Consider the following 27,229-nt stretch of genomic DNA (forward strand, 5'->3'; position numbering starts at 1 on the left):
GAATAGCAGGACCTGACTTACAGTTTAAAAGGATCGCTGGTTGCTGCGTGCGCAATAGATTAAGGTGGGCCAGGTTAGAACTGAGAGACCAAGGAAGATGACAGTGTCTTGTTTAGGTGAGAGATGATGAAAGCAGATGTGAGAGAGGATTGAGTAATGCCTCGTCACATCCTACCTCCTCGCCTTTCCCATGCTGCTGCCCTTGCAAGTTATGGAAAGGCACCAGTGCACACTCGGGGCTGTTCTTGGCTTCCACTTATCAGTGCAGCATCAATTCCACCAGTCCCATGAGGTCGGTTCTCCTCTTAGGATGGAACCCAGGGCCTCCCGAATGCTAGGCAAACACCCTACCACTGAGCTACACTACAGCACGATATATCCACATTTTATTTTATTACTGTGGGAGGCAGTTTGAGATAAGGTAGTTCAGACTGGCTGTGAACTCACTATGTAGTCCCAGCTGGTCTTAAACTCACAGCAATCCTCCTAGCTCAGCTTCCCAAATGCTGGGAATATAAGCTACAGGAATGTGTTTCCATGATCACTTACACCCACATTTTAGAGAAAAAAATTCTGAGACTCTGAGGTAAAATCGTGTTAAAGGTTATAAAGCAAACAGGCTTCAATGCTGCCCCTCTTCCATCTGGATTAGCTGCTTCTAGGCAGCATCCATCCAGGTCCTATTCATGCTCCAAAGTCCAGTTCCAAGTCAATCTTTCCCAGCAAGCCCTCCAAGCTTATCCAACGGCCCACTCCTCTAGCACAGTAGAGGGTTTGCCTAGCACTGGGCCCTGAATTCAACCCTCGGCAACCAGAGAGAGGGTTGGGGGAGAAGAGAGAAGGGGAGAAGAGAGTAGGGGAGAGGCAAGAGGGAGATGGGGAGACAAAATAAGGGAGAGGACCTAACTATAGTACCATCTACTGAGTAGAGTACTTCTCCAGTGCACTGCTGAATTTGTTTTTGTTTGAGACAGGGTCTCACTATGCAGTTCAGGCTGGCCTTGAGCTCCCTGTCTCAGCCTCCTGAATATCTGAGATTACAGATATGTGCTACCACACCAGGCTTTAAATGATTCTCATGTGTTATCTCATGTGATATCCCAGTGACTCAGGGAGTCATATACCGTTGGTGACATCCACTTAGTGTAGCTGGAGGAGGCAGTCACAGGCAAGTGAGTTGTATGTTATTCCACCTTCATATCATTGAGCCATCTTTTTCTTTCTTCCTTCTTTTATTAAAAATGTACTTTATTTCCTTTTCTTTCTTTTTGGACACTAAGTTAAGGGGATCCTCCACAGTGTGGAAATGCTCTGCTCCAAAACAGTAACTGATTGTCCTCCTGACCAGACTCCAAATGCCTGAAGGTCAAAGCCCACAAATCAAATTTTTGTTTGCCAGTCCTACAGTACCAGACCTGAGCCCAGCATTTAGGCAAAGGAGAGAAGGCTCAGGAGTTCTTGCCAAGGTCACAGGGAAATGAAGGTGAAGGAACAGAGGGAGCTTTTTGGTGACATGGGCATTGCTCGTTCTAGCCAGTCTTGTGGACAGGTAGACCCCGTGCCCTAGCTTTGTTGTGAAGACACTTGCAGAACAGAAAAGAAGGGCAACGACTTTCAGTTCCTGTAACTGTCTAGAAGGAGCAGCTGATTCAGCCAGATGATGTCACCTTCCCAAACCTCCTGACCAGCAGCTGAGAGAGGAAAAGCAGGAAATAGGGGGATACTCAGATGGCTAAGTCCGAACATGCCTCTGCAAAGGCCGCAGGAGCCACAGATTCTGGGCGTGCTCCTGCAGGCGAAGAGTTTTCTGTTTGGAGGTGGCGGGTGTCCTTTAAGACCCTCATTCTGAGATGCTTGCCCCAAAGCTGCTGTCTACACATCCTGAATCAACCACGTTTCATTTATTCTGAGGTGAAGCAGGGGAAAGCAGCTACTCTGGGAGGCAGAGGAGTGGGTCTGAACCTGGGTTTCAGCACACACAAGCTGAGGACTCTGGATATGTACAGTGTCACCTCTCCCAACTTCAGTTTCCTCACTGGAAAAGAAAGTAGACCATTAGACCACCTGCCACTAGGGGTAAGAGGAAAAATTAAATGAGAAAAGTGCTTGTAAAATGTCCAGCCTGGGATAGGTGCTCACTAAATGGTAACCACTATTATTCCCTTTGTATCTCTAGAGTGGGGTTTTTTGAAAGATCATCTTCATCTATAACACAAAAGGAAAAAAAGGTGTGAGTGTGGTGGTACCCTTGTAATCCCAGCCTTGTAGGAGGCTGAGGTAGGATGACAACAAATTTAAATCTAGCCTGTGCAATTTATTATTATTAGTCTTTCTGAGGCAGGGCCTGGCTATGCAGTTCAGGCTGGACTTAAGTTCACTTTGTAACCCAGGCTGGTCTTGAACTTGCAACAATCCTCCTGTCTCAGTTTCTCTAGTGCTGGGATTACAGGTGTGTACCACCATGCTTGGCTCAGCAACTTAGTGACTTAATGAGCCTTTGTCTAAAAAAAAAAAAAAAAAGCCAGGGATATAGCTCAATTCCTCGTACACGAACAGCAGAAGCAAAGGCACAAGACACCCCCTCCACCACAGCAGAGAACCTGGGTGGGCATAAGGCTTGGACAAGTCAAGGCAAGTTCACTCCTCTGCAGCTTCACTCCATCCACAAAACCTCTGCTTCCCATATTCCCAGGCTGGCTCTTTGTCATCAATTTCCACTCAGACTGAACAGTTGCTCCTCAGAGAGGCCTTTCTGCACCACTGTGCATGCATGTGCTTCCTCACACATTCCATTTCTCAGCCCCACTTTCTTTACATCATTTCATCCATTACTCTGAATCACCTGATGCATCTGCTCCTTATGTGGGTTGTCTCCTCCACAAAAAATCAAGCAGTCTCCGAATGTCTGTTCACCAGAGTACGCCCCAGCACTTTGTACGTACAGCATCTGGTATAGTCAGTGCTTGGTAAACATTAGCTGAGTCACCAAATGAATGAACATAGCTGGGATGGCCACAGGCTAAAATGACAATGGCCCACATTCGCTGCTCTGCCTATTGGTTCAAATCTCTGGTCCCTATTTCAGATGCTGGCATGGGAATCAATGATCCAATAGGTGACCAGAATGGGCATCGATGACTGGCAATGACTCATCTACTGAAATATCAGGGCAACCAAAGAGGGCCTCAGAATCCTCTTCTGGCAATCAAGGTTCCTACAAATCCAGCTCCAGCTGACTTTCTGTCTTTATCACCTAGCAACAGAGACCTTTCCACACAGCTCCAAACTGCTCCCCCCATCTTCCCCTCCCTCCCAGCTCTTGGGATTGAATCTAGGGGTGCTATACCACTGGGTTACATATGCTATTCTTTTCAGACAGGGGTGGGTATCATTAATTCTCAGGCTGGCCTCAAAGTTGCAGTCCTCCTGCCTCAGCTTCCCAAGTAGCTGGGGTTTACATGCACATGCTACCATGCCCAGCACAGGTCTCTACTTGAGTATCTATGACTGCCTACACAGCTTAGTCCATGTGCAGCTCCATGCTGGGAGCACAAGCCCCTCTTCCCCTGCCTTGCAGTAAGGCCTCTGTTGTGAAGTCCCTCCCTCTTTTTGGCATTTAGCATTTACTGTTGGTTTCACAAGATTTCACATACACAGTAAGCCTTTTTTCTCTAATTCACTAGAAGCACCTGAAGAGCTGACTGGGTCCAGGAAGGACCAGGGAGGGGTCAAGACTCCTCCCGGCTGCACTATCCCCTTGGCAAGCACCATGCTGCCTTCACTTGAGAGCCTAACTGAGGCCAGTAAATCCTGGACAACCTTAAGGCCATGTATTTGATGAGATTTTTTAAAAGAACACATTTTCAAGAATTTGAGCAAGCTGGACATGATGGCGCATACCTCTGGTCCCAAATCGGCAGGCTGAGACGAGTGGACAGCTTGTACCCAGGAGTTCAAGACCAAAGCCGTCTTAAGAAACAAACAAACCCAGGCAGTATCTAATTGTCACAAAGAATAGCAGAAAAAGTGCTTAATCTAAAGGAACATTTGTGTCACCTAGTCTTAGTTCTGGTTGTTTTTTGGGGGTGGGGAGGCTTAGGGTTACATTACGTTCTTTAAGCTAACCTTGAACTCACTATGTAGCCCAGGATGGCCTCAAACCGTTGATTCTCATGCCTCAGCCTCCCAAATGCTGGTATTACAGGACCATGGCACCATGCCTAGCCTGGGTCTTGTTTACTTACCTCTATTCTCCTACCTCACTACCTTATTTATTTATTTATGATGGGATTTCATGACATGGTCCAGGTTGGCTGTGAGCCTTAAGCTGGCTAGATAGCTGAGCCTGGCTTTACACCTGTGAGCTTCTCACCTCAGCCTCCCAAGTGCTGGGACTACATGCATGTGCCATCTTGCCAAGCTAATTTATCCTGTGAGTTTTTCTAAATTGCTTCCAGCTCTTCATAAAATAGAATAAAGCTTTATTATTTTTTTAATTTTAATTTTTTTTCCCCCCGGAACCGGGGATTGAATTCAGGCCCCAAGCACTTATTCTACTGAGCTATCTTCCCAGCCCCAGAATGAAGCTTTAATAAAAAATAAGTATTTTTCCCCCCAATGTTACAGTGGTATATATAGAAATGATATTCCAACTCATTATAAAGCTGGGCATGGTGGGGCATGTCTATAATCACAGCACTCAGGAGGCTGAGGAAGGAGGATTGCTAAGAGTTTGAGACCAAGCCCAGGCTACACTATGAGCACAAGGCCAGCTCAAACTATATAATGAGACCCTGTCTCAAAAAAAAAAGGAAAAAAAAAAAAGAATATTTCAAATAGGGGTTATTACTATGACAAAAATATAAGAAGATAAAAGACTAGAGTGATTTAGAAGTTAGTTTAAGCTAGGTGTGGTGGTTCTGTCCTATAAACCCAGCACTGGAGACTGAAGCAGGCAGATCACTGTGAGTTCCTGGGCTACACAGTGAGAACCTGTCTCTAAAAAGGGGGAGTGGTAAAGAAAGGGTGGGGATGTAGCTCAGTGGCACAGCGTATGCCTGACAAGTGCAAGGTCCTGAGTTCAATTCCCAGTACCCCAATAAAAGAAAGCCTCATGGAAGAGGTAGCCCATGAGCAAGCCAACTGCAGGTACCCAAAAGAATACATCAGGGATAGAACTTGTCAGGCAGAGGGAACAGAAATTCCAAATGCATCCCGCAAGGAAAGATATATGCAAAGGGCCTGTGCGGCTTGAGCAGAGTGGAATGCAGGGAGTGGGATAGTAACAGGTAACCATGTCTTGTGGGCCTCTCTAAATCTGGGTTTTATCCCAAGTGTAGTGGAAGGCCACTGAAAGGTTGTAAACATGGATGAGATAAGATCTGAACTTGGGTTTAAAGGGCCACATTGGGTGCAATGTTGGAGCAGGAGTAATTTTTTATGGTCTTCTCCCAGCTCCAGTTTTGTGGCTTGTTCTGTTATTCCATGCACCCATGAACTGGGTTCCTCAGCAAGAAAAGATGAACACACATTTGAGGGGAATAAAGAGACAGGAGTGCCCTGAGCAGGAGTAGGGAATGGTTGATGCCCTGCTCTGCAGATGCAGGGAGTGGCCTACCTAGGGAAGGGTGAGAATCCCAGCTTGGAAAACATCCCAAGCCACCTGCATTGTTTCTACCTCCTGTGTGGAAGTTTCTGTCAATGACACAACGCTCTGGAATGCACCCCCCCAATCTTCCGTTTACAAAGGCATGGTTATACTTTGCATTCCTCCCAGGATTTAGCTCAAAGCTGCTCTACAGGAAATGGTCAATGAAGAGCTACTGATTGATTAATGAAGACGGGAGATATTCTCAGCTATGAAGCTAATATTAATGAGTACTATGAGTGCTATGTTGGTCTCCAGGGATGCAAGATGATTAAGATGGGTTTCTGGTTTCCACTGAGCTCGAACTGAGAGACCAAAACCACAGACAGCTACCATGCTAGATGCACGTTGCTGCAGCAACACTGACAAGGCCTCTCCCCAACTAGAGGCAGGGCACAAAGGTTTTGAAGCCAGACAGTACAGGTTCAAATTTCAAATCATTATGGCTTTCTTTACCACTTACTAGCCGTAAATCTCTGAACAACTTGCTTGAGTTCTTTATGTCCCACTTTCCTCCTTAGGCACCTATATAGGGACTAACAAGAGCACCTACCTCCAGCTGGGTGTAAGGGGGTGTGGCTCAGCCTTGCTCCACAAGCTTCATTACCTCAGTGGTACCATTCAGTGAATTAACATATAGAAAGTTTCAGTACTCAGTAAATGTCACCTGTTATTAAAATTATGTAACGTATGCTCAGTGTGATATGTATGATCAAATTTCATCCTTATAAAAATCCTATGAGGGGCCGGGGAGATGGCTCAGTGGAATAAGTGCTTCCTTGGCAAGCACAAGGGTCTGAGTTCAATCCCCGGTTCTGCAAAACAAAAACAAAAACAAAACAAAACAAAACAAAAAAATCCTATGAGACAGGTAATGTTACAACTGAGGTTCAGAAATAGGAAGAACTGTGCAGAGGTTCAAGACAGCTGCGTGATGGAGCTTGGACTCAAACCTGGCGCTGCCCAGGCCCACAGGCCACACCTGTGTAAGATCATCTCCCTCCACAAGGAGCCCCAGATGGTGCCCAGCACACAGCAGAGGCTTCCTATCCTAAGGGTAGCTATGGTCATTATGCCATTTTCCCTGGGCCTTTACCAACTGCAGGCTTTGTTCTGAAGTTCTGGGGCTTATTCTTACTGAGGTGTGGGCTACTAGCATAGAACTACTTTCTACCTCTTCATCGACTCCAGAAACTTCCCCCGGGTGCCCGCCACCTGCGTGGGCAGGTGGTACTTTCCTCTAGGTTGCCTTCTTGTCTGGCCCTACACACCTCTCAGTTTCACCACTCAGCCTCCAGACGGGCTTCACACTTGGCCTGCTGCATGGCCCAGTCCCAGGGGACCCCAAGCCTCAGCCCCAAGCTCCCGCCCTGTACCCTGCCCCAAAGGGCCACTTCTGATGACTCGCTGGTGACTTTCCTGACATGGTAACTCCTACTGTTTCATCTGAATGTGGGTACTCTGAGCAGAGGGAAATTCCTCCTCAGCAGTAGACAAGAGGGACCGAACAAGGGGTGGTTGTTCTGAGTCAGAGGTAAAGGGTGGGCAGGGCCTGCTGCGTGCTGGGTGTAAGCTGTGTGAACAGTGCTGATCCTGGCCAGGGCTAGTCTTATACTCAGCAATCCAGGCGAGGCGTGCAAGAATGTCTCGGGGCTAGGAGTTAACAGCCATTTCTATTTCCCATCTGAGTCACACTCAGTCTGCCTTTGCCTGGTACTTTGACTGCAGAAGTCAACCAATGGCCAAAACCATGAACAACCAAGCCTCAGAGTGAGACAAGAGGGAAATGCCTAGAATTTGGTGAGCTTTGACTCTGCGCCTGGCACTGTGTGGGACACATTCTCAGGAATGCTGGTCAACTCAGTCACTGAACGCTAGCCACCAAGGGCTAGGCCTCAAAGTAGGTGACAAGGGTGAAAAAGACACTTTCCATCCTCTGTAAGTTCTGCGCTTCCTGCCTAGTTTTTTTTCTCCCAGTGATAAAAGTATTGTTTCCACTTTATAGGCTCAGAGGTAACTTTATAGGCTCAGCGAGGTTAACTTCCAGATTCATGGAGTCAGATAAGTGGTAAGACACTGCTTCTATTTAAAAACCTGCTTTTGGCTTAATGAATGAATGAAGGGCAATGCCACAGCTGTGATCTCAGGCGGGCAGCAATGAAATGCGCACACTCAGAGGCCTCAAAGTGCTTTCTCATCTATCACCTCCGCAGGCCTCCCTGCTTACTCACAAGGCAACTAAGAGGGTGTTATCTTTCTTCACCACATGAGACAACAGGCAGAGCTTGGGGAGGTTTATGGACACGCAGCAAACAAGGAGTGGGGCCATCCTAGAAAAACCCTACAGTTCCCACAATGCCTTGTTCAATTACTCAAACATATCAAGCACTTACTATGAGTTATGTGTATTCTCTGTAAATATTTACTTCATCCAGCCTTCTAGTCAGTCAACAAACAAAAAGCTCTCTACTTTCCAGGAGTTTCTTGTCACAATATCTATGTATAATAGATTTTGGTCCTTTTTACACTGTCAGTTTCTCACATCAAACAGACAATGTGGCATTTATGTGTGTGTCTAAGGTGCATCAATTTACCTAGAAATGTCTCAAGCTTATCCTTCTTTATGGCTGAGTAGTACACCATTACAAAAAGAAAAACCCGAACAGCCTCATATCTTCTTCATTCACTCATTGGTTGGTAAGCATCTGGACTACTTTAGAGATCCTTGTCAAAAGATCAGAAAAAACTTTTTTGCTCCATTGACAGATGCCTAGTCAGCAATATTGGCTGACCTATGTACAAGTTATGGCTTGAAGCTCTTGAAGTGGGGGACAAGGTTGTGGGCACAGGCCCCTAGCTTTAAGAATTTTTAAACCTCCAATCAACACACTGTCAGCTTTAAGATTTGCTCTTGGAGAAGAGTGCCAGTGACAGTCCTAACAATCTGATCACCTAATGGTACTCTGATAATCATAGTAATAACAGCAGCTGTCCTGTTAAGTGACTACCATATGCAAGGTTCTATGGCACGAGCACCAAGCATCTTTTCCTGCTCACAAAAGTGTTTGAAGAAAAGCACTATAGGGGCTGGGGGTGGAGCGCAGCGGCTGAGCTTAAGGTCCTAGGTTTAGTCTCTAGCACTGCCAAAAAATTAAAAATCCATAAATATATTTTTCTCCCTCCTTACCCCCTAATCCTTCGCTCCCTCCCCCCTTCCTTCTTCCTCTGCACTAATGTTTTTTTTTTTTGGCAGAACCGGGGATTGAACTCAGATCCTTGCATTTGCCAGTCAAGCACTTATCCTACTGAGCCATCTCCCCGGCCCCCCTCTGCACTAATGTTATCAGCTCCTTTTATAGATGAGGAAACTACAGCCAAGAAGCATTAAGTAACTCACCAAAGATACCCTGGTAGGATTCAGCACTGGTTTATCAATTTTTTTTTTTGATGGTACCAGGGCTTAAACTCCACCCTGCACTTGCCAGGCAGGCGTTTATTCTACTGAGCTACCTCCCTGGCCCCAGTTTGTCAATTTTGTACCTGACTCTTGATTAAGATGGAATTTTTCCCAAGGAGGCCATGTGAAGCAGATACCTGTAGTATCAGGGGCAGCCTCTGCCCCCAGCAGTCTTCCTCACTCTTTTTCATCAACTCTGAACATCCCATTGAGATAAGGCAGAGCCAGTGGTGGTGAACCTATGTGGAGCAGCACTGTTTGTATCATTTGTGTGCAGCGGAGGGAACAGGAATTGCGCTCAGGACCTCACATTTGCTCTATCTTCAGCCCCATTTGTATCAACGAAGGCTCTACAATGTCTGCCATCACTGCCCTAGGGCAACAGGAGTCTCCCTGGCTGGTGACCCTCAAGGGAAGAAATTTGTGACCTCCAACTGCCACCACTGCCTCAATAGAAGGGGGTGGGTCACACAGAGTCTCCTCCCTGGGACTGGCAGAGTGAGGTGCCCAAGGAAAAAGAGATGAAGTCTCAATGGTCCTTTCCTCCCCTGGGGGAGAAGCCTGTACATGTGACAGGAGTGCTTTTGCTTCACTTGGAACCCTCCTGGGGAAATGCCAGGGCACCTCTTGGACCCAAGAAGCCTCTGAGAGGAGAACTGGTACAGCCCTGAACTGCAAGCTAAGCTAACTACTTCTAAGCACTGTAACTGGGTCACCAGGTTCCTGGAGAAGCCAGCTGTGGCTGGGGGAGGGGGAGGGAAATTTTGTAGTCTACCAAGATCCTTACACTTCCCCTCAGGCCCCACCCTCCCTGAAATCTGCACCTGCTCCTGCACTGACCCCTCCCCCAGCTGGGCCCAGCTGCCAACAGCTCCCAATGCCTCCCTCTTCCTTCTCCTGGCCAGAGCCACAGGGCCTCTGACAGGAGATACCTCACTGTCACCTAAGCCTTTCAGAAAGGGCTGTGGGGTAGGGAAGGGGTGGCCTCCCCTAGAAGACATTTCTTGCTCCACTAGGGTAGTAAAAAAGCTAAGACCCTTTGGGCCTGCCCTGAGCACCTTCCTGGCATTGTAACAGGTGGCAGGAGACAGGTGATGTTTACCCTGCTAAGGCCAGAGTTGCCAAAAGGCTTCAATCAATCCTTTGAATCTGCACCTGGCTCTTAGCCCCCAAAACCAACCAGGACAGCCTACCTGATCACAGGTCGCAGGTGCCTCTGGGCTTTTATCTGCATGCAGCTCTGCCTGGAGTCTTCTTCCCAGGGGTACTGAAAAGTTTTTTCTTTTTTTTTTGGCCTGTTTCTTAGTTGCGATTTAATTTTTGTCTTTGGTGCTGAGGACTGAACCCAGAGCTTCCAGCTTGCTAGTCAAGTGTTCTACCATTGAGCTATAACTCCAATCTTTATAGTTCAACTGTGTCCTTTTTCTTTTTGGTACTGAGGCTCAAACTCAGGATTTTGCACTTACCAGGTAGGTAGTTATGTCGCTGAGCTATCTCCCCAGCTGAAATATGACTGCCTCCCATGAGGCTCTAGGCCTCTCCCTGCTGGGCCCACCTAGCACCAGTCACCCTCATCTCCATCCCTCAGTCCAGAGGCCACTGGCATCAGTTACCCACTCTCTTTGGCCTGCCCAGCTTTACTGCCAGCCAAGATCCTCTTTCTTTAAATTTTTGTTTCAATTTTTTCAGACAGGGTCTTACTGTGTAGAGTAGGCTGGCCTCAAACGCATGGCAATCCTCCTGCCTCAGCCTCACCCAGAATTCTGGGATTACAGGTGTGCACCACCACATCCAGATGCCAGGCCAGGTCTGCATCAGCTCCAGCCAGTCGGCCTCCTTAGCATCTCCTAAACGCCTATGTGCTCCTCTCCAGATCTGTCTGGGTGGTTCTTACCCATCTAGGTGGTGTGGCCACATTACTTCCACCCACTTGAAGCCTCTGAGGCCCACATCTTCCTTAAGTATAATGATGGCTAACAGTAAGTAGCTGGGCTTGCTGTGTGTCAGGCAGGGACTAGGTACTTAGTCATGCAACAAATACTGTCGGAGTGCCTCCTAAGAGCCAAGCACTCTGCTAGATGGTAGGAATGAAAACAAAGGAAGACTCTGCCCCTTACACCTGTGCCAGCAAATCTTTTAGAGCTTGCAATGATAGGCTCACCACCACTGCCCTATATCCTCCAAGCTCATGTTTTCCTGGAACAGTCAAACAGTAAGCATGTATACATGGGTGGCCTCTGGGGAGTCAATGTTTATGTTCAGATCTGAATCACTAAAAGACAGCCCTATCACATCTAGAGGAAGAGTGATCTGGGCAGAGGAAAAATAGCAAGCCTATGAGGAGACTACTATTACCTTCATTTTACAGAGGAGAAAACTGAGGCCTCCATGTAAATCATACAAAGCTGTGGCACTGCCATGATTTTCCAAACCTTAGGGATCATCCCCTTCTTGACCCTCTCTACTGCTGGCACAGAAGGCAGTGTAACCTGGCAATGCAGGTGGCGGAGGTGCAGGCTGAGAGGGGAAGCCCCTGGCTGAGGAATCTAATTCATAGCAGTAGTTCAGGGTGGAAGTGGAGCCCCCTGGCAGAGATCCAGGGTACCTGTGGGAGATAGCCAGCAAGGTCTGACCTCTTCTGCTTTCAGAGTCTACACCACAGACTTGGCACAAGCCATTCACCAAGTGTTTGGGCTATTCCTACTGCTGCAGAGGTGTTTGTATCCTCAGGGTCAGAGATGCTTTTCGGAGCCTGACCTGTACCTACAGGTAACTACCCTCATGTTTCTGGCCAAGACCTGCCCAACCTTAGCCTGTGCCAGGCACTCAAGGTATAAAATAAGCCAGTCCAGGCCTACAAAAAAGCATTCACACAGTGGCTTAAGGAGAGGCTCTGGCACCAGACACAGCATAGTGTGAAGCCCAGCTGTGCCTTGTATGATGTGTTATTGTGGCTATGCAGTATTATGGAAGCTCTTGAGGCCTGGATTCTCCTTCACACCCAAGCAGTCGTGGGGACCAAGATGATTATCGTCAAGGCTATAAAAACAGCCTTGCTTGGCATGGAGCAAGCAAGCACTCAACACATACTATGATATGGGTCATTATTACTAAAAAACACTTGTAGACTGGGCGTGGTAGTACGTGCCTGTAATCCCAGTGCTTGGGAGGCTGAAAACAGGAGGATCACTGAGTCCAATCTGTGTAGTGAGACTCGGTAAACCCTGTGCTAACTACATTAAAAAAAAAAAAAATGATAAAAAACACTTGTGCATTTCACTTTCTTTCTTATGTGTCCGCTTATTCCAGTAGGCTGGCATTACTCTTTAAGGCTTATGGATAAGAACTGGAAGCTGGTTTGTCTACTTTTATGCCACTAACAAGGAGTCAATCTATTTTAAATAGGAGTCCAGAGTTTCACCCAGATGTGTTCAAAGTTACTGACCCTAATGTACCCTGCCAGGTATGTCTAGAGGCTGAAGCAAGGGATGGTGGAGGCAGAGAGATGGTAGCCAGACCCAAGTGTGGAGCCCTCACCCACACCAAGTGGCACCCAGTTCCACTCACCATATATCCACAGCACTTCCACCTTATAGCATATTTAAGGCATTCATCATTAGCAAAACAAATATAAACAAACAAAAAACAAAATACTACCAGGACAGGCTGGGCATGGTAGTGCACACCTATAATCCCAGCACTCTGGAGGCTGAGGCAGGATCCTTGCAAGTTCAAGACCAGCCTGGGCTACAAAAAGAGCTCAAGGTCAGGGTGAACTGCATACTAAGACCCTGCCTCAAAAAGACCAAAACAAAAAAAAAAAAAACAACCCCACTACCAGGACAGTAATGAATGCAGCCTTAGGGAAGGCAAGCAGCAGTGGAAACAATGGGCTAAAAACCAGAACATACAGGGGTTAGCTCAGTTGTAGATCTAAAGCACCTTCTTGAGCAGAATCAGTCAGGGGCAAGGGACTGCAGTTCAATCCCCAGTACCACATACTGCACCAGACCCCAGTAAGGCAGCCTGAGCCAGCCAAACAAAACAAAACAAAACAAAACAAAAACCTAGAATATAGGCTCTGACACTGCCATTTACTGTGGGACAACCCTTCTTTCCTTGATTTCCTCCCTAGAAATGGGGGCAGACATACCCACCTCACCTACCTTTTGGGAAACAGATATACAGGCATCTGGTAAATTATTACGCAGCACTACTCACATGACAGGAACTGCCATTACATTACAACTTAAAAGGCAGTAGTGTTTTAAGTCAAACAGCCCAAGTTTGAGACCCAGCTCCTTCTGGAACTCATAGCCTGTGAGGCCTGGGGCATATTGTTCTTTGCATCTCAGTTTTCTCTATGATAAAATGAAGCTACCACCTACCTGGTAGGACCTTTAAGGATTTCTAAAGACAAAAAAAAACACAGGCTCTAGAATAAGATGAACCTCGTTTCAAATCCTGATTGTTTCCAGCTAAGAGCCCTTCCAAATCTCCATGTCCTATGATGAGAAAGTTGTTGGGACAGTAACACAGAGATGACGTCAACAGAAGCTTGGATAAATAAGCACTGGATAGGGCTGGTGAGATGGCTCAGTGGTCTAAAGCTTAGCAAAGCACAGGGACCGTGGTTCAATCCCCCAGCACCACATGCCAGCCAGCCTCACCCCCTGGTGGGCTGAGCTCTCCCCCTCCCAATAAATAAATAAATAAATAAATGTTTAAAAAAAAATAAGCACTGGATAAATGCCAACAATCAGGTAGATACCTGTGAAATGGTAGGGGAAATGCAGTGCAGTGTTTAAAAGTAGGGGCCTGGAAGCTACCTTTCTAGGCTTGGCCACCCACTGATTGTGCCACTTTAATAAGGGCTTAACCTCTCTACCTCGGTTTCCATATTTGTGAAAAGGAGATAATAATAGTACCTACTTCAGAGTGTTGCTGTGAGAATGGAATCAATTAATACTCATAATACACTTTGAACAATGTCTGGCACACAGTAAGCATTCAATAAATGTTAGGTGCTATTAATAGCAATATTAACAATAACATTAATCACCAGGCAGAATAAAAGGGAGGGACTGTTTAATCCTGGGACATGGGCATCCCATGGAATAATTCCAGAGAAGGGCCTGGGCAGCTGTTTGGAGGCACGTTTTCAGCCTCTGAGACTCTTCTGTGGACGAGACAGGAGGCTGGAGGCTCCTGGGCAAACATCCCAGTCCCACTGACCAGGGGCCAGCCTCTAGGGAGGCAGTCAGGATCCTTGGAAGGGACACTATGTTCCCAGCCCTGCCTGACTCTGACTGAGGAACAAAGGCACGTGTGTGTGAGGCCAGGGAGGAGGGAGGGGAATGTTTCCCTTTCAAGAGTGGAACAAAGGATCTGAGGCATAGATGAGTGCATTCCGATCCCCTCCCAGGCCCACTCCCATTCCTCAGATGACTGTCCAACAAGGTTTTCAACCTCTAGCTTCCTCCTGAAAGGTGACAGGAGGGGGTGGCAGGCTGTTTCACTCCACCCTGCCATCAGTTTCCAACAGGCAGGATTTATATGTTCCAAACCCCAGCAAACTTCCTTGGGAATCTTGGTCCTGAGCAGAGGGTAGGGTGGGAACCCCTCGGGGAACTCCGAACCCAGGTAACAGATGACATGGGGCACTCCAAGTGAAAGTTTTAGTGCCACTCTAGGGGTAGTCCATGACTAAAACTGCTACTGACTGAGGGAGCCAAGGAAAGGGAACTTGAATGCTAACTGATGTCCCTCCTGCCTAGCATGGGGTGGGGGAATGGTATGGCAGACATAAACAAAAGACATTTTCTAAACCTTTGAAGGAGCATCACAGGCTAGAGGACAGAAGTTAGGTAAAGGGAGAAGAGGGTGGGAGCAAAAAGTAAGTGACAAGAGGAAAGGGTGGGCCAGGGCCAAAAAAAGCAGGGGAGAGGGCCCTCTGGGGAGGTCACTTTCCAGTTTCCACATCTTGCCAGCAGGAATCCGGCCGCTGGGCTGGGACAGGAAGCAGTCTATGGAAGTCACTGCAATGGCATTTCCTGAAGAGCAACAGAAAAACCTCTAGTTCCGAGGGGTGTTCTGGATTATGCCCAAAGCCTCAGCCTGGCGCTCACTGCAGGCCTGGTCTGAGAGTCTCATCAGGGAGGAAACTGGTCCCAAGGGCAGTTTTTTTTTCTACAAAAATTACTCTGCAAAATGAGTATGTAAGAAACAGAAGGGCAGCTGCAGTGACTGAAGGAGCCCCACGGTGATGGTGAGGTGATGGTGATAGTGCTGCTGCTGCCGCTGCCATTAACAGCCACTGATCTGCATGCCAAGCTCATCAATCAGCTCACTCAGTCTTCAGAACTCTGTGCTCCCAGTACGGCCAACACAAATTCAAAGACTTGTGCATATCACCCAGCACCTAAGCAGTGCGGTCACTTCATCTCTCAAACCCACCTTCCTTCCTGTCAAGCAGGGAGGATACCCTTTGGATTACTCCAAGGTGGCTATGGGATCAAAACTAGAATGCAGGGCTAGGGAGATGGCTCAGTGGAATAAGCGCTTCCCTGGCAAGCGCAAGGGCCTGAGTTCAATCCCTAGTTTTGAAGAAGAAAAAAAAAAAAAAAAAAAAAAAAAAAGCAACCTACAATGCAGGCTATGCATGGAAGCTGAGGCAGGAGGATCACTACAAGTTCAAGGCCAGCCTGGGCTACAAAGTAAGTTCAAGGACAGCCTGAACAAACAGAGACCCTGTTTCTAAAACAAAAACAAAAACAAAAAATGCAGGGCAGATAAACAAGTGCATGTTACAACAATGCAATGTGCTGCTCTCGGAGGGTCATTGACAAACCTCCCTCCATTAACCCTGGGGTTAGTTAAGAGGCTGTACTGTATCAGTCAACAGGGAAGAGCCATCCTAAAGCATACTAGTGTGAAATGGCCATAATGGCAGACTCTGCCACATGGCCAAAGACCAGTGACAACCAGGATTGCTAGGCTGTGTACCTCAAGCCCTCCAACCTGCAGAAGCGGACACTGGGGCTGGGGTGTGAGGTGATGGCACTATCATCAGGAGCATAGTGAGAGCAGAACTAAGACCAGAGAGTACTTGGGCCACCTGGGCAAACACATTGCAGAGAGCTCCTACCATAAGTGCTGAGAGCAGCCTGCCCTGAGGATATACCAGGGTAGCGCTATGAGGAAGAGAAAGGCTGCTCACATCCCGGGACTCAGGGTCTACCTGAGTTCTGCAGCAGAGATGGTACACACTGTGGCACCACACGGCGCCAGGCCCTACACGTCTCAGGCCTGCCTCTCCACTTCACCTGCTGCATCTGTGCCACCACTCTGCGAACATTCAGAGATCAAAGGAGCTTGTCAAGGTCACACAGATCTGAGAGGGCTTGGACTTGAACCCAGTCGGGTGGCAGTGATTCAGAAACACTGCTGGCATGAAGGAGGATCATTCATCAAGAAACCACACGTGGAGAACTATTCCTGAAGAGCAGTTAGCTGACTTAACCTGGATCCTAGGGTCTTCATGCAGCTGAAAAACATGGCTTTCAAGGTGGCTGGACAGAGCCACTGCCATGCAATGTGCAGGCCCGGTCTTATTCTCCAGCACCCCCCCCCCCCACCACTACCTTCACATCAAAGCCAGGTTTTTCATCTGGCAGCTGCACCAGCCTCTTCCCTAGGCTCCCTGCTGCAGCCTTGCATGATTCACAGCATTATTTCCCAAGCTCCAAACCTTTTCATGGCCTCCTTCACTTCCAAAGCCAAAGCTTCGCTGTGGCTGGTAATGCCCTACCTGCTCTAGCTTCTAGCTCTCTCCCCTTCCTCCAACAGTACCATCCTCCGCCCTGGCACCCTACCATTCTGCCTTTGCTGTTTCTCCTCCCATCACACTGACTTCTGCCCATTCCTGAAAATGCCAAACTCATCCACCCGCCTCAGCCCTCTCTTTTGAGACCCATATCATCTACTATCTCTACCCCTATTTTTTGTTGTGTTTCTTTTTTTTTTTTTTCCCCATAATTTTATTGAGAAACAATTTTTTGTCTTTTTGTGACAGGGTCTCACTATGCAGTTCAGGCTGGCCTTGAATTTGAAATGATCCTCCTGCCTCAGCCTGGAGTGCTGGAATTACAGGCTTGAGTCACCACACCCCAGCAATTACCCTTATGATTCTTGGTTCAAATACCTTTGTTGGAAGTCAGGAGGTCAGGACACACCACCCCCAAATCTTACTGACTGTAGAAAACTAGACTACGCCACTCCAAAAATATACTACTTTGGCATATTACGAGCTGGTTATTCTGAGCAACTACAGACATAGGAGTAGCTCTTAAAAGCTGTCCTGCTGTAAAAGAAACTTAAAGGAAATTTGTTAGTAAAAGTATTTGTTATTAGAAAGAGGACTGCCACAGACACTACCTGAAACACTTCATCTGTAATGACAAGCCAACTGTTTTTATTTTGATAGGATCTTGGTTTGTAGTTCAGGCTGGCCTTGAACTCACTGTGTAGCCCAGACTGGCCTTCTGACGATCCTCTTGCTTCAATCTTCCAACTGCTGGTATTACAGACATGTACCACCATGCCTCACAAACAAGACAATTTTTACTAAATACAATTTCCCCCACTCCAGTCCTTTTATAATTTGGATTGCCACTTCGCCCAGTCCAAGCCCCAGGCCCCTCTTCCCTTCTGCAGCTCATGATGCCATGTAAGTTTCAATCATCTAGCCTTTGTGTCTTGTATTTTGTGGAATTTCTATGCTTTCTGTAGGTAATGATAATGTTTTCTTTTCCCTGTTAATCTGTCTCATCAATTTAATTCATAATCCAGGCAAAGAACCTAAGAGGATGGAAGGAATTCTTCTTCCTACTATATACCCTTGACTGCTCTAATACTGCAGCCCTACCCTACCTGGCTAGGTGTGACCTAGACCCCAACCTGCCTTATTTTCTCCACAGCATTTGCCATCTCCTGATACGTATCTGTAGAGTCATGCATCATTTAACAACAGAGGTGCAAGAAATCGGGTGTTAGGAGGTTTGGGTGTGTGAACATCAGAGTGTACTTAAATGACTGAGATGGCTTCAAGTGTCACTAGGACATATAATCTTGGGGACTACTGTGGTTGACAAAAATGTCATTGCACTAGTGCATTTTTTCTGTCTGGCTCTCCCATTAGAATGTGAGCTCCATGAAGGCAGAAACCAAGTTTTTCTCACTGCAGTATTCTACATACTTAGGACAGACTGGCATACAGCAGGGATTCAGTATACATCAAATGAATGAATGAATAGGTAAAGGGCCATTTTCTTGTTATTCTGGTTTGGTAATGTCTATTTCTTCAAAATATTAGAACTTCCAGGACCTGTGGTCAGCAGTGAGGAAAGTAAGTATGAACAAGATGGGGGATCCATCCTCAGGAAGCTCCTAACTCTGGACCAAGGATACTTGCTAGAGATACTTCTCTGCACCAACTGAACTTTACTACTGTTAGATTCTTCCCTTCAATCCAAAGTTCACTGCAGACCAAACAAAGTGAAAGGCTAAGTCCCTCCTTCACACACCTGCAGCTGGCAGCAGCCTCCTGGGTCTTCTCTTCCTCAGGCTAAACTGAAACACTCCAATGGGACTCTCTAACTCAGGAAGGCCAACTGGGAATGGGAAGACAGACAGTAGGCTTCAGGGATGGAAGAGACAAAGGATCCAGGACAAAGTGACTCCTTCAGAGAAAAGGCTCTAGGGCACTAAAGCTTAGATTGGAGGCTGGAGGGCAGCTCAGTGGGACTTACCCCTAAATCTATCCAAGCTAAACCCAGACAAGACCACAACTGCTGAAAGAAAGCTTCATGATGGAAGACTGAGTGCACTAGAAAAACCGGAGAGGTTAGTCAGGCACAAACAGGATGCTAAAGCACCAGCCCTAGGATAGGTGCCTAGGGACAATCAGCAGACAAATGCTGCTCCCTGAAGCCCGTGGTAACCCCCCCAGAAAGTAAAGAAAACCCTTTGGGTTCCACTGTGGTTCTCCAAAAACTACCTGGGTAATTTTCTGACAGAAAACTAACTGAAGGGCTCCATGGGTCTACTGGGGAAATTATTCCTAAGAAGTCTGGAAAACCCTGTGATGGCAAGAGAGTTTTTAAGAACAACTTAAAATGTACATCCAGAACAAGTGGGTGTTCCACGGGGGAGCCCCTGAAATAATTCTACTTCATTTTGAGACCTGAACAAGATTACTGAAAATTTCCATTTGGGGTTTCTAATGGGATTGCCCCAAGAAAACCACAGAACTGCCAACATTTGCAAAGGATGCTGAGGTATCTCAACTAAGTACTTATCCATGCCAAAGAAGCCAGAACAGGCAAGAGAGGTCCACAGAGCCATGCAGCCTTCCAAAGGCCATGTTTTATTTTCTTCTTACACACCCTATTCACAGCTCTCAAAAATGGTGTTTCCATCAGCCTAAGGGTTCCTCCAGAGACAGCTATCCCAAAGTGGACTGGTCTACCTGTGTCCTCACTCACACCCCCATGGGAAAGCTCCTACAGTCCTCTGAGTATTTCAGGAATTGGCTTTGTTTCTTAAGGAGTAACTCCAGGAGGCAAGGTTCAGTTCCCTGATGGAGGAAGACCATTCATTAAAAGAAATACCTTCCACCCTACAATTAAGGTAAGGGAAGGGCTTTTATTCTAGATCCTTCACTAGAGTCAAGCTATGGCAGCTGGCTATCATTATTCCATTTTATAGACAGGAGAGACACATGGATGAGAGACAAACAGGTTCAGCATTTTGCTAGGTGACTCAGTGTGGCTAGAGGCTGGAAATCCAGACCTTGGAGCATCACACTGCAATGAAGCAGTGTTACCTGGGACAGGCCACCTCCCTGCATGCACACCACTGTTATCTGTTTGGCAAGGCCTGAGGTTTTTGTGTTTTGCAAAGGAGTTTTCTTAAGAACTGAACTGAGGACTTTATGCACGTAGACAAACACTCTACCTCTGAGCTACATCTCTAGCCTAAAGTTTTAAGAAGAAACCAACAAGAAGCCCAGTCTGGTCAAAACCCTAAGGCCCACTTGACAATTACCATGTCTGACTTTTACCAGTGCCTGATTCTGAGGCTATGGAAACATGCTGCTGACGTCAAAGGCACTGTCCTTCCTACTACTGCATGAACAATACCAAGATCACAGCTCAGAGGGAGCACCTTCACAGCCATGTTTGCTTGCCCAACAGCATCTCTGGCTTTCTACACCAGCGTGTATGCGTTTATTACTCCCTGGACAAGTTGATATAGATGGAAAGTGCTTAGGTTTCAGTTAGGCCAAGTTTTGTATACATTCTCACTTGGACACTTAACTGGCTGACAGATACCTGAGATCAGTCACTGCTACTAGGAGCTTCATATATGGAATACACGAAAAAGCTATCATTTCCACAATGGAAGACACCATGTCTGCTCTTTAGTAGTGAATACACTGGTTGCACAAGTAAAGGACCTAACACCATGCCTAATACATACAGGGCACCCACTCAATAAAGGCTAACTGGTGGCCTGCCCCATAGCTCAGTTAAGTGGCTGCTTCAACAAAGCAGTCAGGTTCAGGTTGCTGTGGTTTGATCCCCACAACTCAAGCCAGCCAAACCTGCCCTGAAGGCATTCGGACCAAAAAAAAAAAAAAAAAAAAATTCCTTCTGCCTTTAGGGCCAGGGAGATGGCTCAGTGGAATAAGCGCTTCCCTGGCAAGTGCAAGGGCCCGAGTTCAATCCCCAGTTCCACAAAAAAAAAAAAAAAAAAAAAAAGGCTAACTTCCTTCTCCTTTCCTGTAGGGTTGCTAACTTCACAGCATATCCGTGGATGGACTGGCCCTAACTCCTATTATACTCAAGGATCTCCCAGCTGCTGCTTCCAGGATGATTATGAGATGCCACTGCAGCCAATCCACAGAGCTCAGGACAGGATGCTCCTAACAGGGAAGTGGGTGGGTAACCCCAGCTCAAAGGATTCTGAGTCAAATGTTCTTTACCCCCTGGCCACAGGGGAAGAATGCATGTCTAGAAATGGTTCTGACATAACTGGCTCTTCTGCACACATCCCCTCTGTTCACCAAGAGGAAGTAACATGTGGTATGTTGTCCAACTGGCCCTGATAATTCTTGAGCAAAGAGATGGGAGATGGAATTTCAGTCCAGGGAAGACCTAATGAACTTGCCCAGAGCTGCTGTGTCTCAGTCTTTTCCTATGCAACAGCTGGGCAGCTGGCAATTCTCTGGTCAGGGCAGCCCTTTGCAGAGGCTGGTGGCAGAACAGGCACCTCTTCCAGACCGCCATTTGTTTATAGCCAGCAACAACTCTGCTGCTATAAGGGACCACTGGTCAAAGACAATTAGGACCACTTGGGCAAAGGGTCCACCCACTTCCCTGTTAGGAGCATCCTGTCCTGAGCTCTGTGGACTGGCTGCAGTTGCATTTCATAATCATCCTGGAGGCAGCAGGTGGGAGATCCTTGAGTATAACAGGAGTTAGGGCCAGTCCATCCACGGATATGCTGTGAAGTTAGCAACCCTACAGGAAAGGAGAAGGAAGTTAGCCTTTGTTGAGTGGGTGCCTCTTATGTATTAGGCATGGTGTTAGGTCCTTTACTTGTGCAACCAGTGTTATTCAGCACCTACTGAAGTCCCCACTTGGAGATGCTTCAGAGTGTCTACTGTGCTGAAACCTTGTTCCTTCTGTAATCAGTTGAACAAATATTTGCCCCCGATGAGAATCAAAGCAGGAGGGAAAAGAACAGGTCATGACATAAACCAACAGGAGCTAATTAATCATTTATTTCCTCTATCCTCCAGAGAGTTCACTGACAGCATGGTTTTCAAGTCTGGTCATCCTTAGCTCAAGAGCCCACCACCTTTATCTCCCCTCAATTCCAACCAAGTCAGCTGACATCTATTGGTGACCTTGCTCTTTACAAGAACCGGGAGAGGGGTAGAGCTGATAAAGTTGCAAAGAAATGAGAACCAAGAGGAGGAGTTCAGGTTCCAGGGCAAATCCAGGAGGTGCCTGGCTCAGTGGTAAAGTGAAGTGCCTGCCACGCCCTAGGCCCAACCTAGGACAGCTGCATTCCTGACATTCCTGAGTCCATGGTGCACAGCCTTCCCACCTCGGCTCCTGCAATAGATGACTTATTTCCCACAGCCTGTAGGTCTTCTGCTTATTATGAGGGACAAAAATACTTCTCCTAAGCCATGTACCTCCACTATGCAGGGAGATAAGCCAAGGAATTACAACAGAGTTCACTGAAGAAGGGTAAAAATTGTCTACAGTTACCAGTGATTGTCTACCAAAATTGTCTACAGCTCTCACTTCCAGTTCATCGGGACTAGTGTGAGCAGGAGGCTTCTTCCTCCATGGATGAGGAACTGCTGGTGTCAGTCACTGTGCTCAGCCTATCTCTAAGATTCACAATACTCCAAAATACTCTTCAGGGTAAAGAGTGGTTACCACATTTTTCAGTGGAAGAAACTTAAGGCTCAAGAAAGTAAACCAGTCTGTTCAAGGTCACACTAAGTGACAGGTCCAGTCACCAAATTTTAATGTTCTACAGACAGCCCCACAGATGAGGTTCTTGCTTTGACAGCAAACAGTACATAGTAAAGAGGCCCCTAGTTCCTGGTCAGAAAACATCAGGCAGAGCAGCTGGGACTTCCCAACTGACCCCAAGCAGTGAGGTGCAAAGTCTGGAGGGTTAAAGTGACACAAGAGCTCCACAAATAGGCCAGCCATGCAGAAAGCTACACACTTTGGAGAAAATCAACTTGGGAGAAACAGCACAAACCCAACTGGCACAACTTATGCTGCCCTGAAATCAGTCAATCCTCAGCCATCCAAGCACTGGTAACTCCTGCCTACCCAAATGGTCTGAGAGAATATGCACACAAACAGAAATAAGGGAAACTTGCTCTGGGGGAGGAAAGCCAGCCAGGATAGGACTGACACCCGTGCAGGAGAAAGGATGAAGGGGTCTGTGGGTCACCAGTTTCTCCAGGTATTGTTAATTAGCACTCTGAGTGGTGACCACTGTGTCAGGGTGAGGCAAACACTGGCTCAACTTCCTATTCTCAAAGGTTTTGAATCAAACAAACACATAGACTATGTTTTTCTTTGCTGAGAAACTGGAACACAAGTATAAGAGAGTGGGGTCCTGAAGGTGATCAGAATGCAAAGACAGGAATTCACCAAGAACTGGCTCATCCTTATTTCCAAAGACCTCTAGTACCAATGTGATGAGGCAGGTCTCCTTAACAATCAACATCCCCGACCACAGAAAGAGATATAGGGCAAGGGCTGGTGGGGATCAGCAAAGAAAAGGGACAGGTAAGGGGCGTGGTTCTTACCCAGCCGCCGTTCTCCTGGATCCAAGGCTCTAGGTGGTCATTCAGGTAAGTGGCCATCCAGCTTGCGATCCGTCTCACCAATACCTGCATCTCCTTGTCTACGCTCTCCACGCACAATGCCCCGCCGAAGGAGAAAAAGGCCACAATGCGACCCCAGTTTACCCCATCCCGGAAGAGTTCATTCACTACCTGTTCAAAGCTCTGATATGCTGTCCCCGGGGTGATGTGTAGCTGAGATGTTAGGTCACTGAATGCTCGCCGGTACCGCAGTTCAAACTCGTCGCCGGCCTCCCTCAGAGCTTGCTTCACGGCTGCCATGGGGATCACTTCCCGGGCATCCAAACTGCTGCTGTGGCCAGTGGCCCCATTCACTGTGGGGCTATCCGCAAGGTGCCAGGATGGGTTGCCATTGATGGCACTGGGGGTCTCCATCTCTGATTCAGCCTCTTCTGGGCCTTCAGTCCTGTTCTCTTCCACATCACTAAACTGACTCCAGCTGTATCCTTTCTGGGAAAGCTTGTAGGAGAGAAAGTCAACCACCAGCTCCCAGTTGCTCTGAGACATTTTTATAATAGAGATGGGCTCAACCAGTCCATTGTCCAAAACACCTGCTCACTCACTGAGTCTGGTCTCGGCTTAGTGATTCTCTTCTAAGATCCAAAGCCAAAATAAGGTTCTGAAGAGAGAGAGAAAGAGCTTCAGGAAAAAATGAAATTAATATGCATACCAATTACCCTGCAACATCCCATTCCCCCTCCAGGTACCAGAACTGGTTTCTTTGTGGTGCTTTCTGTCCGTGTGCATCCAGGTTCCAAGAGACTTCAATGAAGTCAAATTGAAAGGACAAGTGGGCTCAGAATCAGCTCATCCGCCTCTTCTACCACAACCACCCGCTTTTCTCCAAAAAGCCTTCCTCGGAAAGTCACCACCACAGGCAGTCCCCCTCTCATCCCCGCCCCCACACCACCTACATTCAAATCCGTCTTAGGCGACAGCAGGCAGGTGCAGCCCCCGGAAGATCTTTTGTATCATAGGTCGGGAGAGGAGGTGGCGGCCGGCTAGCCGGTAACTCAGCCGGCCTCGCGGCGGCTGGCAAAAAAACCAGCTCCAGCCGGACGGATCATGCGACCCGGTAGGCTGGGAGCCCAGAAAGCAATACAGGAATTGCGAAGCTCAGGAACCTGCCCCCTTGCTAGCTTCCTCCATCGCCGGATCGAGGACAGCCTCTTAGCGCTGCAGCCGCGGCCTCCAGCCACCCGGGAGCCCAGCCCCCTCGTTCTCGCACGCCCCTGGTTCTCCGCCTCCTACTGGGAGCCAAGGAGAACTCTCCCGGAGGTGGCTGGTGTGGATTCAGTGCTGGGATTTTTTTTTTTTTTTTTTTTTTTTCTATTTAAGTAACAGCCCTGGGTGAGGCTTCCGAAACCCCAAAGGGACTTCTCAATGGATCTCAAGGTTTCGAGGAGAGATACAGGGAAAGGGAGACTGCCTTGGATCTGCGACCTGACTTCGGAAAGGCCGCCCCCGGGCCTTTCCGGCAGGCTGAAGGCCGGGGACCCCCCACAAACGCCGCTGGTTTTCTTTGAATTCCCCAAAGGCCCTGGACGTGGTGGTGGGGGATTGCCAGGTCCTCCATCCCCCGCCCGGACACAATGGCCGCCGGCGCCCTGCACAAAAATGGGGTGAGGGGGAGGCGCTGGACCTTTCCTTGGGTCAGGAAGAGGGGCCGAGGCCTGCTCGAAGCCCCCCACAGCTGAGACCGCGTTCTCCCGGGTGGCCCAAGGCGGCTTCCTGGAGCCCCAGAATGGGCTCAGGGACTGGGGGAGGCACCTCTCCAGAGCCCGGGGTGGGTGGGCTGCGGCCTCGCGGCTTCTCGCGCTCGCTAGGCCGGGTACCCGCCGAGCCACCGCCCCGTTGCTAGGCAACCGCCCTCCCTCGGGGCGCCCCCGAGACCTTTCAGGGAGGAGGGGTTTCGCCCCCGGCGGGCCCGCCCCAGTGTAGCCAATCCGTGAGCCCAGCTGGCACGGAAGCCGGACTGCGAAGGCCCCCATTGGGTGCAGCGCCTGTCACGCACAAGGGAGGAGGCGCTCTCACCTGCGAGCCCAGCAAGCCGTGGGGGGCCACATCCCCCTGCATCGGCCTGGTGGTTTCCAGATGCGAGGGCTCTTCGCGGCCAAGTTCCGCGTCGCGGACTCGGGCCGGCCTACCTGGCTGACTGCTCGCGCCGTCTCTCCCGAACAGGCCGGCCTCAGTTTCCCCTGAACAGACCGGGGGAACTTGTAAGCGCAGTCACTTCCGGTGCCGCGGCAGCGCGCGCGAGCCCGAGACGCAGAGGAAGTGCGCGCCTGGAGTGACGGGCGTCAAGACCTTGAAGATAGCGCCCCCTTGCGGGAAATCTGAAAAATACATTTCCATCCATGCGTTCAATTTCATCCTTCCCCCAGTTTACGTTGTGATTTGTCACTCTCTCTGGAGGCCAGCTGTGCGCATTAGGCGGGTTTTTCAGTTGCTGTGTGCCTTCATTTCATCGACTGTAGAATGGGTAACAGTACCAGCCTCTCTCACTGAGGGTGCCGATCAGAAGAGCTATTGTTTGCGAAGGCCATAGAGTAGTGTCTGGTCCATAGTTCTGTGCTGCATGAATTCATTCAACAAATGTTGGTAATTTGGATGCTGGGCCTAGACAGCTAGGTGGTAGAGTGCTTGCCTAACATGCAGGAGGCCCTGGGATCAATCCCTATTACAAAAAAAAAAAAAAAAATCCCTGTTATCACACAGACACAGCACATAAACTTTATTGTTTAGGTTGCTGAAGATAGAGTTAAAATTAAGACATGGTTCATGTTTTCATGAGGATTGTAACTCTGGAGGTGTAGAGACGTCCTTATCTTAGAAAATACAAAACAGGGTAATCACAAATAGTGACTAGTGCCATGCAGAAAGTAAATCAAGACAGTGTGATAAAGATGGTGTGGGAAAAGATACTGTTTTAGACTGGGTGGTCAAACATAAATCCTACTCTGCCTCATCAGTGAAGCAAAAGCATTTACTCAACAATCTTACTGTAGGGTGGCCTGGGCTGAACCCTTTGAAGAGCTGATATTGTTTTTGGGTAGCTTTTTTCTAAAAAATGGCTTGCCAACTAAACCTTAATGAGGTCAGGGTGTTCACCTCTCCTTGTGGAGTTAGAGTCCAGCTTCTTCCCATCTGAAACAAAGAATTGGATGAAACAAGCAAAAAGCAGTGGCAAGGTTTATTTGAGAAAGGAACAGTGAAGAATGTGAAAGGAGCTGGCTCTGCAGAGCAAGCCTGGGTCTAGTAAAGAGAAACAGAGGATGAGAGGAAAGGTAAAAGGCCATCCTGTATCTGGGAAACAGCATGAACTGTCATGGAAAGCTAAGACAGCACTGGGCCTCAGGACTACCTTTCTTTTTTTGTTTTTGTTTTATTTTTTAATAGATTGCAAATCAAAAATGAATTATTTACAAACATAACTGAATATAACAATAAAAACTGTCCAAAATAAAAATGAAGAAAGAATTTACAGATACCTTTCTTTTTATATTGTCCAAATTTGGTGGAAACCCACTGAAAACATCTACATCCAGGTCCTGAGAGGGCAAGCTGGGATCCCCCATGCCTCAGGCGGAAGTCCAGCCTAGGCCATACCATGGAAAACCTGCTTCAGTTCTCTGGATAAGTCCACGTGCAGGGACTT

The 27,229-nt window shown here is 47.9% G+C and overlaps 1 protein-coding gene across 4 annotated transcripts in view; it reads right to left on the bottom strand.

Moving 5' to 3' along the window:
• Window positions 1–25,855, bottom strand: part of Bcl2l1 (BCL2 like 1) — a 54,502-nt gene extending 28,647 nt beyond the window's left edge. The window contains exons 1-2 of one of the 4 annotated variants that reach the window (XM_023714813.1): window positions 25,719–25,855; window positions 23,515–24,190 (exon numbers count right to left, since the gene is read on the bottom strand). In XM_023714813.1, coding sequence (XP_023570581.1) covers window positions 23,515–24,078 — 564 coding nt within the window. In that variant the 5' untranslated portion in view covers window positions 24,079–24,190; window positions 25,719–25,855. Of the gene's footprint in view, window positions 1–23,514; window positions 24,191–24,278; window positions 24,410–24,485; window positions 25,380–25,605 lie in introns of those variants that run through there. The other 3 variants (XM_023714811.1, XM_004630787.2, XM_023714812.1) reach the window with 3 other exon arrangements.
• Between the last annotated feature and the right edge of the window lie 1,374 nt (window positions 25,856–27,229).

This window comes from Octodon degus, unplaced genomic scaffold (assembly GCF_000260255.1).
Source record: "Octodon degus isolate 3935 unplaced genomic scaffold, OctDeg1.0 scaffold00037, whole genome shotgun sequence".
Lineage (NCBI taxonomy): Eukaryota > Metazoa > Chordata > Mammalia > Rodentia > Octodontidae > Octodon > Octodon degus.